This window comes from Ahaetulla prasina, chromosome 6 (genome assembly GCF_028640845.1).
Source record: "Ahaetulla prasina isolate Xishuangbanna chromosome 6, ASM2864084v1, whole genome shotgun sequence".
In the NCBI taxonomy this organism is placed as follows: domain Eukaryota; kingdom Metazoa; phylum Chordata; class Lepidosauria; order Squamata; family Colubridae; genus Ahaetulla; species Ahaetulla prasina.
In genome coordinates this window covers 79,103,940-79,116,445 of record NC_080544.1, presented here as the reverse complement: position 1 = coordinate 79,116,445, position 12,506 = coordinate 79,103,940, and the positions used below count along the sequence as shown (strand labels likewise).

General features: G+C 41.8%; 1 protein-coding gene across 1 annotated transcript; it reads right to left on the bottom strand.

The window, feature by feature from the left end:
- Positions 1-704: 704 nt before the first annotated feature.
- CHST2 (carbohydrate sulfotransferase 2) lies at positions 705-2,474 on the bottom strand. Its single transcript, XM_058189002.1, has one exon. It carries the CDS (start codon positions 2,471-2,473, stop codon positions 1,151-1,153), a length of 1,323 nt encoding a protein of 440 aa, XP_058044985.1. The 5' UTR covers position 2,474; the 3' UTR covers positions 705-1,150.
- Positions 2,475-12,506: the final 10,032 nt, after the last annotated feature.

Here is a 12,506-nt window from a genome sequence, read left to right as displayed (position 1 = left end):
ACTTGGTAACTTGAAGATATGTAGAGTTCAACTCCCAGAATACCCCAGCACTGTTCTAGAATAATTAATATCACAGCATTCAGGCACAGTGCTCACCATTCCAATGCTGCTCATAGAAATAGCATTGTTGTATGTATTTTCTTACAAAATTTGCTGTGTGGTTCTGAAGCAGTTTCTATAGGTGACAACCAATACTTTTATTTTAAAAAAATCTGTTAATTCATTCTCTCATAGATTTAGAAAAACCAGCAAGATTCATTTAAAGCCCAGAACTGCAGCCAGAACAAATAATTTTGTTTAAAAACACCGTATTATTTTCCCCTTGACTTCCCAATTTACAGATGTAAACTTTTAGCAAGTTAACAATTCAGGAATCTGATTAAAAGTTTATGCCACAATAGCTTGTCTTTTAAAGTGCAATTTAATTTACAATCTAATTTTTTGTTGCAATGTGGCATTAGGATACGTAAAATTGCTTTAAGTAATGTTTTTCAACCCAGATCTTTTTGAATGGGTAACTATTTCTATCGATAGATATTTTGTAATGCTATTTATGTTTCTTTATCTTTTTTATACAGACAGGAAAACTAGGAAGCCATTTATCTGCTTTCAAGAAAGTAAAAACAGTTTTTCTGATAATCAGCAAGCTCTCTAAAGAGCTTTCATCACAAGCATCATCAATAAATGCATATATACAAGTATAATCAAGTCACTGTAAAATGAACATCTTTTATTGAATTTTTCATTACATTTAAACATTTATACAAAAGTTCAGTCCTCTGAATCTTGTTTTACTGATTAGTCCCCTAGCTCCGAGGCCACCCAACCCTCACCACAGATATGCAAAGCTCTCATGATTACTATCACAACAAGTATATAAAGATTCTGGTATGTACTGAATCATGTGCCTTGAATTTCTGGAGGGGGAAAATAAGTCTTACAAATACTTAAGTCACTGTGTGTGTGTTTAAATTATATCAGCTGAGCAACGCAAAAATGTGAATGAGTGTAATTCTCAGTGGTCTCTAGAGAAGTAAAATATATCTTTTAAGAAAAAACTGTATTTTGCATTCTTCCTCTCGTTGTTAAGTGGAAGGTTGTAGATGGATCTGTCTGTAAGTCCTTATGTGTCGAAAGACACACATCCTTTTCACAATCTTGGCTTCCTGAGCAAGGTTTTGCTAAGGTCTTTTACTTCTTCAGGGCTACTGGCTTTCTCATAGCCTAGGATAGACATAGGCTGGTGGCAAAATTCTTCCACTTGCTTGATCTGATGAAAGCTCAGTGCGGTCCTCCAGGCATTAACTGCCTGGCTAGCATTCCTGGCAGAGACCACAAAAGGTTTGGAAGAGTACCCAGGTCCACTTGTCATATTGAGAGCAAACTTTTCCATCTCTGGGCTCACCACTAAATTGACAAACCCATAGACCTGTCGCAGAGTCTTGATGGGGTCCACCACCAGGTCCTCATACCGGACAGCCATATAATTCCCTTTCAGCCAATCCGGTGGGTGCAAAGCCATTTGCAGAGTCTTTGTCATGCTGCCGCAGATGACTTCCATAGCTCCCAAGGCATGGTAGTCTGAACCACCACCTCCTTCCTTCTTGTTCAGCTTGTGGCCTGCATCCAGAAATGGCATTCGATGGATGCGAGGGTCCCTGCTCCTCACCACCTGCAAGCTCTCGCGAATGAGCCCATGGCGGGATCTGATCCTAGAACTAGCCACAGCCCGTGGGTCCCTAACCAGGTGGATAACTTTGAGGCCCAGGAAAGGGTCTTGGATGAGTGGTGCTAAAACTGCAATGTCAAAGACCCGTACACCTTTGATGACTAAAGTGTGGTACCTGAGGCATTCCTCCTGCAAAAGACTGAGCTGTCGTGGTGGGCACTTCTTACACAACTTGTCATCCACCATACCCACAGTTTGTTTCTGGTAAGCTGGGCAGAGGGGTGAGGAGCATATTACCTTGTTGGTGGCCGCGCCAAAGATGCCCAAGGTAGTGAGATTTTTCCCTGTCCCCACAGTGTTGTAGAGCTGGAAGACAGAGAGGTCACAGCGGTAAAGGGAACTCAACATGTCACGTGCTGCACCTTGCAGGGAAACAGCATCTCCTGGGTACAGCTTCTGCCACACATGCCACACAGGTTCATAAAGGAAGAAGACCTCCGGGTTCTGGTTGAAGAGCTCCCCAAAGAAGGAGGACCCTGAACGCCAAGTGGTGAAAACATAGACCAGCTGCCGCTTGCGGGCCAAGGGCACAGGAGGCCCGTAGAGAGCCCGTGTGTCTGACCTGGACTGAGAGGCGTAATAAGGCAGCTGCTGCGGATAGGTTATGTGCCGGGCGGGCGAGGGGCCACTACACTGCTGCGGCCCCTTGTGCCACTTGTAGTCCAGCAAGTTGAGCATCGTAAGCAGCAGCAGCAGCACGTAGCCCAAGCAGAGCACCAGAGCCTTCCTGCGGAACACTTTCATGTTGCTAAGCTGGAGACAGGACTGGAAACCAGTCCTGCCAACTGGCGCACATCACAGGCAAACGCTTCCAACAGCGACTCGATGGAGGTGGGTCAGGACGTCCCAGCACTTTCCTCCCAGCATGGAGGGCATCCCGCCAGCTTCCCTGGAGGCCCGTTTTCCTGCTCCCGCTCACTCGCCTACACGTCGCCGCTCAGGAGAACTTCCCGTCCTTCCTACCTTCCATCGCTTGCCGAGGTTTGCCTAGAAAAGGATCGATCCGGCGGAAGGGACTCCTCTGCACCAAGTTAATGCATTATCCCAGGGGACGACTCCGCCGTTCCTCCGTCCTTCCGCGGAGCCGGAGAGTTTCCGCTCAGGACAGCCAAACGGCCAGCCGAGGTCCGGGAGCGCGCAAACTTTCGGAGGTCGAGGAGCCCCCGATTCCCGAGTCAGTGCATTGCGGGGGAAGAAGTGCGGGACTATCAACTCTCGCACGCAACGGCCAAGCTCGGCTCCCCCCGCCGCACGACCGAGCGGGTTGGGGATGCTGACCGAGGAAGTGGCCGAGCAAAGCGGGAGAAGCGCCCGCCGCTAAGGCGACGGGAAAGAGTCGTTGGATCTCCCTCCTCCGAGGTGCCGGCTGCCCATCGCTGCTCCCGGCCGACGTCCGCCAAGCCCTGGATCCTGCAGGCAGGGAAGAGGAGCAGAAGCCGGCCTCTCTGCACCAGCGGCGGCGGCAGCGCTCAGACGATGACGCTCCATCGCAAGTCCATCGAGACTTTGGAAGGGAGCCACTTCTCGGCCGGCCCTCGAAATCCCAAAGCTGCAGGGAAGCGGTCGGAGCCAAAAAGCGGCGGCGGCAACGGCAGCGGTAACCTTTAAGTAGTAACAGCAGCGGCGGCGGCGGCGCCCTCCCGGCAGGCTCGCGTCCCCCTCTATTGAATGGCTGGGGAGCTGCAGCTTCCACGCCACCGGTCCTCGTTCGGCCCCCGTGGTCGTCCCGGTGCCTTCCCATTGGACGGCGTCCCTGCCACTCCGCGACTCTCCGCTCCCTCCACCTCTCCCTCCAAAAAAAATACCCCTCAGCGCTGCGCTGGTCTTCACGCCGAGCTACTGCGGCGGAAGGCCGGCTGGATGGTCTGCTGGCTAGCAAGAGCAGCCTGACTCAGCTGCTGCCCGCCCGCCCTGCCCTGCCTCGCCTCGCCTCGCCTCGCTTCGGGGGTCCTCTTCCCCCGCGAAGCCTCTCTGGGGCGGCTTCGCTCCTCTCCCGGCGGTCCACCGCCTCCACTTCCGTTGAGAGGTGCGGAAAGTTTTCCCATCTGCAGTTGGGCAGCCCATTCTTGCCAGCCGAGGTTTCGAGGGAAGCCCTCCGTGGTCGCCAGAAAGAAACCTTGATTCTTCTGCCTGATGGATGGTTTCCCCCACATTACAGGCCCGGATTTTCAGGCTGTCCCAATAGAAACCGAGGCCCCAGATAAACGCCGTCTTGAAAAGTTAGTTCTTCTTGGCCATTCGCTGCCGCTGCTGCCACCCCCGCAGAAACGTTAACTTCGCCACCACACGACAGCCGTGGAATAATCGTGATACGAGCAAAAGCTATTGTGCCCTTCAGCGGAAAGGGAGCTCAAAACATCAAGCGGCCCTGCTCGGAGCATCCCTGGATGCTTATGACTGCGAATTATTTGCGATGGAGGGGGGAGGGAGTTCACTGTTTAAAGGAGGCTGGGAAGAAATGGGAAGCCTGTAGGGTGTATTCTTATTTCAACTCAGTGTGATGGCAAGCTTGTCTGTGATTTCTTGTATAACATAAGTAAAAGCAATACAAAGCAGCCAGGATCGTGACATCCTTGTCTACATTGTTCATAGGAGATTCCAGCCGAGCATTTAAAAGCCTTCGTGACACTAAGGCAGAGTGCAAAAAACATAGAATGTAATTGAAAGAAATACTTTTTCATTTGGCCAATAAACCTATTCTATTCTGTTCCTATTCTATTCTATTCTATTCTATTCTATTCTATTCTATTCTATTCATATCCTCTTAATAAATAGGCCCAGGAAATGAAAGTGTGAGAGATAAAAAATACTGTAATATGTTGTCTTATTCTAATATCCTGAATAAAGCTACTGATCTGGTTCAAATGCTGAACCTTTGGCATTTCTGCTAGTGATGCTCAGGGCAATTCTTGCCCTTGTCCTTCCCCCTGCTGTTTATTATGCTCAATTAATGAGGTTTAGGAGCCCTTTTTCCCCCCATCAAGTCAGCTTGATGATCTCTCATGTTATCTCCACAACAACCACACTGCAGTACAGGTGTATATGTGTGAAAAAGAGAGAGAGAGAGAGAGAAGGAGGGAGGGAGAGGGAGAAAGAAACTGATACAAAATCTTCCATAATTGAGGGTGGATTAGAACCCACATTCCATCTAGTCCTTAATCACTTCATCGTGCTAGTTTCGATAGGAGACAACTAGGTATTCCCAGGGTTATAGGCTATCCTGGGCATAGAAACATCAGAGAAGAAAGCAACAGCAAACCACAATTATATTGTTGCTGAGAAAATTGCACAGCCATGAATTCACCAGGATTTCAGCTTGACAGAGAAGACTTCACTTCTTACCTCTTGCAAGGGGCCTTTATTCTAACAAGTCTCTGACCAGTAATGGAAACAGACCAATAAAGGCAAATATTTCTCTTCCTTGTTCTTTTTGTCTGAAAAAAAGAGCAAAGAAGAAGAAAGAAAAAGAAAACCCTATCATTGCAAAAGTTAACTAAAAAAGTTTTTGTTATATATGAGACGGCAAAGAAAGGTGGGGGGGAGAGGTTGGGTGCAGCATATTCCCCAGCTCCATCTTTTTTGAGATTCCATGACCTCAAAATAGCCATCCAGAGGGAGAGTCCAGTGATGGATTTTATCACTTGAGGTCAGACGTTTCTTTTCAATCTTAAAAAAGCTCTTCTATGTTTTATACGTTGCCCAAGGAACAGAAGCTTATTCCCTTATGCGAATGTTTGAATGTTTCACTTTTTCTTCTATAAGGCTGTGTTCCTGTATGATTCTAAATTCTCTTGTACAAAATCAGGGCTCATTAGTGCAGGAGAAGTTATCTTGCATATAGATTGTATGGAATTGTACTGCAAAATCAACATGGAAGGAATATATTTAGCTTTTCCTTCACCCATATCCCTCTCCCCATCTATGACTCTGTGAACAATCTGAAGTTATCACAACCTTGCAGTACTTTGATATAGGTAACTGATAAATGCATAGAAAAAGATAAGGAAAAAAAAGGCCTCTTTTTATCAAACAAATTTGGAGCCCCTGTACCACTATTAAAGTGAGTTATGCTGTGCGCTTAGAATGGCAGGCTTTTCAAGTTGCCCATCCAACAAGTTGCAGGCAGGAAGGTATTCTGCAAAAAGAATATTCTAGCAACGTAACTGGTGGAACCTAGTTCTTTTTCCCATTTAAGTGACCTGCTATGCAGTGCAGATAATGGTGATTGCTCAAGATAACTCTTGTTCTTTTTGTAAAATACAGGTCCATTCTTTTTTCAAAAGGAAAAACACACACACACCGAGGAGCTAAGCATATCCAACTCTTTTTTTTTATTATTGAAAAAGTTTTACAAAACTTTTCTCCCCCCCTTTCCCCCCTCCCACCTAGCCCCCCTCCCCTCTCCCTTCACAAACCCCCCTCCCTCCCTCCCCCCCCGATTTCCCGGAACAAACACAAGGTATAGTTAAAAATAAAACAAACATATGTTAAAAAAATTTCCCCCCTAACTCAATTATACTCCTACAATTCTCATCAATTCCTAACCTCCCCCAAAACAATCAGAAATAATACATCCTAATCATTCAAAGGCAGTCTGATAACTCTTAGTCTGATATCTGTTTTGAATACAGTCAATACATTTTTTCCATTCATTTAAATATCTTTCTTGCGTATTGTCTTTCAAAAAGGCTGAGATTTTTGCCATCTCAGCCAAATTGGCAACTTTCAACAAGTTCAGTTTTGGTCTATAGCCAAAATTGCATTGGGAGAAGAAGGAACACACTATTTTAACACTGGAATTTCTAAACAGAAATTTAAATACTGTAGCCTCTACTGTGGACTTGAGATGAGACAGAGGCAATTTAATGAGGTTATATTAAGGTATCTGTATGCCATAATTAGAGGGACATGAAGCTGAGCCTTAGAAAAGTGGTATAGAAATTTCTTTTATATTTTCTTTCATTCATATTAAAATGTGTATATTTGTATCAGTTTGTGTTCTTTATTATACTTGCATATTATTGAGGCCTTTTTACAATTGTAGAATCACTTGGTGAATGAATCAGTTAAACAATACTGATTTTTGAAGTATGTAGAAGATTCTATTGACAGATAGGCCATATTATATATCATTAAATCCTACTATAATAGGATCTAAAACTTATTAGGGAATATGCTTCATTGACTTAATAAGATTTACTTCTGAATATAAAGTGCTTTAGGTTGATTTGCATGTCTGTGGCCACAGAACCATCAAAGAGTTTTTAGCAATTTCAAGACAAGCCAGTTTGTCATGGCATTTATTTTCACGGACTAAATAAAGCCCTTGGCATCCGAAAACTGTGGGATGGTTCTATTAGTGTAGGGGAATATTTCCTACAACAATATTCAAAAGTTAATAAGTTCATTTAAAAAAAATAAAAAATATTCCATGTCAAGCAATGAAAGTAATAAAAAAGCAAAAAAAAAAAGTTTCACTTACAACCATTTATTTAATGACCATTCGAAGTTAGAGTGGCACTAAAAACCATGATTTATGATTGTTTTTCACACATATGACTGTTGCAGCATCCCCATGGTCATATGATCAAAATTTGGCTGCTTGGCAACTGGCTCATATTTATGATGATTGCGGCCTCCCGGGGTCATATGCAATCTTCTGACAAGAAAATCAATAGGGAAGCCACATTCAATTAACAGCCCTGTTACTAACTTAACAACTGCTATGATTCACTTAAAAACTGTGGAAAGAAAGATGGTAAAATGGGGCAAAACAAAAGTATCTTGCTTAGCAAAAGAAAGTTTGGGGTCAATTGTGGTCATAAATTAAGGGCTACCTTTACTGCATTTCTTTGGTTTTATACAGGCAATTTACAAGTTATGTAATCAATATTATAATTAATATATATATATGATAGGAAACTGGCATATTTGTTTTGAAATACTTTTTTAAAAACATTGGTTGAGTTTCTTTTATCATCCTAAGACATGGCTTTAGTAACACACTATTTGTTCTTTGCAGAAACAGTTTTTAAACACTGCGCTTCTCTTTCTATGGTGGACTTTCAATATAATATCTTCTTTTAGTTAGTTGATCCACAATGTTGTAGAATGAGGAGACACAAGCCAGCTCTTCTGGGAAGGAAATGTTTATTATATGCGCAGGTTCAAGATACAGAACAAAGCTGAAAGTCTGAACAAAGTCAGGGGATTTCCAACACGGATATATATACTTTTCGGTTACGTATACCCTTTTCCAACAGTGATCATTGCATGATTAACTTCCATCTTAATATACGTTGTCACTTAAATCATCATATTAATAGCATTCCCATCTACAACTTCAAAAAAGCCAATTATGACCTTATAAATAATGATCTCTCATTTCTGGACTGGCAAAATCTGTTCTCATCCTGTATAACTGCTGAAGACCACTATAGAGTTTTCCTACTCGAAATCAACAGTCATCAAACTATACGTACCACAAACTATCACCAAGATCAGGAAAAGCAAACTACCCATATCAATAAAAAAGCTTCAATCTAAAAAAAGATCCCTCTGGAAAAGAAACAAAAAGGGCTATGTAGCTAATTTTAAAAATCTCTACAGAACTATATGCAACCAAATAAAAACTGAATGCACAAATTACCACACCAAGCAAGAAGAGGATCTTCTGCACACTAATTCAAGTCGTGCCTTCTATAATTTTGTCAACAACAAGCTTAAAAACTCTAGATCCATGCCACCACTAAAAGATTCTAATGGCAATGAATACAATAACAAAGTAACTAAAGCAAACCTCTTTAACAAATTCTTTGCATCAGTTTTTGTCAACAGTGATGGCAGATATCCCACATTCCCAAATTATACAAGCAATGAGCATGTCAACTTAACAAATATTGATTTTACTGAAGATAATGTTGGTAAAGCTCTCTGTAAATTGAAACCATCTCTATCCATTGGACCTGATGGACTTTGTGCTTACTTTTTAAAAAAACTCTCTAGTAATCTAGCAGAACCCCTAAGTATAATCTTTAATATAACTTTTACTACCAGTTCCCTTCCCAATCTCTGGTCACTAGCCACAGTCATTCCAGTTTTCAAAAAAGGCGACCCCAGTTTAGTTGATAATTATAGACCAATCTCCCTATGTTGCGTCGCCTGCAAGGTTATGAAATCCATCATCAACCAATCCATTACCTTGCACTTAGAAATACACAACCTTCTCTCAAATAAACAATTTGGCTTCAGGAAAAAATTATCATGCAATTTACAACTTCTTCACTGTAAAAACCTATGGACTACAAATCTTGATCTAGGTAAATCAATAGATGCAATATACATAGACTTCTGTAAAGCTTTTGACTCAGTAGTACATGATAAACTTCTCCTAAAATTAAAATCCTATGGCATTTCAGGACCCTTACACAACTGGATATCTGCTTTTCTGTCAAACAGACAACAAATAGTTAAAATTGGTAATGCTCTATCAAATCCTGTTCCTGTCACGAGTGGTGTTCCTCAAGGTAGCGTTCTTGGACCTACTCTCTTTATAATATACATAAATGATCTTTGTAATCATATCTCAAGTAACTGTGTTCTCTTTGCTGATGATGTCAAACTTTTCAACACCACTGACAATACATCCACAATTCAAAAGGACCTTGATCATCTAACTGCTTGGTCTAAAATTTGGCAACTACAAATCTCAACCAGTAAATGCTCAGTCTTGCATATTGGAAGAAAGAACCCAATCACAAAGTACATGCTTGATGGACATTGTCTCACAGATGACCCCCACCCTGTCAAAGACCTTGGAGTTTTTACATCTAAAGATTTAAGTGCCAAAGCCCACTGCAACTATATAGCTAAGAAGGCTCTAAGAGTTGTTAACTTAATTTTACGTAGCTTCTTTTCAAAAAACACCACGCTACTGACCAGAGCATATAAAACATTTGTTAGGCCAATTCTTGATTACTGCTCTCCTGTCTGGAACCCATACCATATATCTGACATCAACACAGTTGAGCGTGTCCAAAGGTATTTTACGAGAAGAATTCTCCACTCCTCCGAAACCAGACTTGATATCCTGGGTCTAGAAAACTTGGAACTTCATTGCCTTCGACAGGATCTGGGTTTAGCATATAAAATCATCCGTTGTAATGTCCTTCCTGTCAATGACTTTTTCAATTTCAATAACAATATCACAAGAGCTACCAACAGATTTAAACTCAATGTCAACCGCTCCAGTTTAGATTGCAGAAAACACGATTTCTGTAACAGAATTGTATATGCTTGGAATGCATTACCTGACTCTGTTGTTTCTTCTCATAACCCCAAAGGCTTTACTCAAAAACTGTCCATGGTTGACCTCACCACTTTCCTTAGAGGACTCTAAGGGGCGTGCATAAGAGCACAAATGTGCCTACCATTCCTGTCCTATTGTTTCTTCCCCTATGTATATATATGTTTATAGTACCTCGTTTCTCCTCATATATACGTTCTTATATTATATAACCCTTTATGCAACGCTTGTATATATTGTTACGACAAATAAATAAATAAATAAATAAATAAATAAATAAATAAATAAGTATAGGCAGCGTATACATTGCTTAGCATGTTACCTTCCATATATGGGTATACTTCCAAGAAATGAATATTGGGGAACCGATACCAGACATTGGGGAAGGCAACACCATATGTTTGTTCTGATACCAAACTTCAGTTAGAGCGTGAGAGGGAAATATGGTTATCTAAGCTCAGCATATTTATGGGTGTCTCTTGGCTGGGCCGTGGTCATACATCAGGCTGAGAAAGCAGTTTCCTTAATATAGCTGACAAGACATTTCCTTTCACAGGGGAATATTTTCTTGACCAAAGTTATGTATAACCTTGGGCTAAATAGGTGTATGTAGCCCACCTTAACAAGAACCTGGGATCACAGGACCACAGGTTTCAGCCTCCAGACCTTCTCAAAATATTAAAGCTGAGCTGCAATTGGGTAAAAATCACTGAATTAGATTTTAATTGAGTTTATATTAATTGAATATTTTTGTTCTGGCCCCTAGGTTTTTTGTTGTTGTTGTTGTTATTTTAACTCTGATTTCCCTTTGGAATACAACATTTAGCCTATCACTTAAAGACAAAGAGTGGTCCTTAACATATGATTTTTGAGTTTTCATTGTGATATTTCTCCTTTTCCTTTAAAATTTATTTTTGAAATTTCACAATCAAGTAAGTGGGGGAAAGGCATTAAAAGGAAAAAGGAACATTTCTATAAAGCAGGGGTGTCAAATTTACATTGTCACAGCAGTGTCACATGATGTATCACAACTTTTTCTTCCTTCGCTAAACTGGGCATGGGCACGGGCATGGCCAGCACATGACACATCAACCCCGGGGCTGTGAGTTTGTTATGACCCAGGCACAAGTAGGCAGTAAGAAACTCAGTCCGTGAAAAAACAAACAAACTTTATTCGAACAGCTGGGAATTATTTCATTCCCAGCGTCGTTCAACTCAAAGTAAAACAAATGCCTCCCAACACAAATTCCTCAGTTATAGAATAGAATAGAATAGAATAGAATAGAATTTTATTGGCCAAGTGTGATTGGACACACAAGGAATTTGTCTTGGTGCATATGCTCTCAGTGTATATAAAAGAAAAGATACGTTCATCAAGGTACAACATTTACAACACAATTGATGATCAATATATCAATATAAATCATAAGGATTGCCAGCAACAAGTTATAGTCATACAGTCATAAGTGGAAAGAGATTGGTGATGGGAACTATGAAACGATTAATAGTAGTGCAGATTCAGTAAATAGTCTGACAGTGTTGAGGGAATTATTTGTTTAGCAGAGTGATGGCCTTCAGGAAAAAACTGTTCTTGTGTCTAGATGTTCTGGTGTGCAGTGCTCTATAGCGTCGTTTTGAGGGTAGGAGTTGAAACAGTTTATGTCCAGGATGCGAGGGATCTGCAAATATTTTCACGGCTCTCTTCTTGATTCGTGCAGTATACAGGTCCTCAATGGAAGGTCCAATTAGGCAAACTGCCAAAGGCCCTTCCTGGCAAACGTCCAGAAGCCACAAAAACAAAGACGTAGGTGAAGCAGAAGACGAAGCAGAAGATGCAGCTACAACGTTGTTTTCCGGCAAAGCTCAAATACTGATGCTGGCCTGTTTTAAGCCTTATGGGAGGGGCCAATCATCCCTTGGCCCTACTCCCGAGTTGCTCTCTCTGCTTGAGCTGCTCTTTCTTTCTGGCAGCTCTTCTCATGTGTGCATTAGGAACAGGCTCATCCTGTTCCTTTGCCTCACTACTATCAGTCTCTGGAGGCTCTGGAGTCCTTACCTCACTTCCCGATGGCCCTGGCCTCAACTCAGCCTCATCGCTGTCCAACTCTGTTGCCAGCTCTGTAGGCTGCTGACAGACCACAACAGAGTTTGACAGCCCTGCTCTAAAGCAACACTGAAGGCAAAGTCCATCTCATAGGACTAACCTGCCAAAATACTGTACAGTCAGCATTCCATTAAATTCATAGAATTATTCTCAGATGTGTGTATATTGAAAGGTAAGCTTTTCTTTGAGGTCCTTGCAATATATCTTTACTTTACCTGTCAGAAGAATAAGAGAAGGGCAAAGGAAGACACATGTTCCAAGTTAGTCTTTATCAATAAAAAATTATTATATGAAAATCCCCAATGAATTTTGATCCCAAGGAGCAAAGTTTCTCCATAAATCTTATTTCAGTAAAAAATAAAAATTCC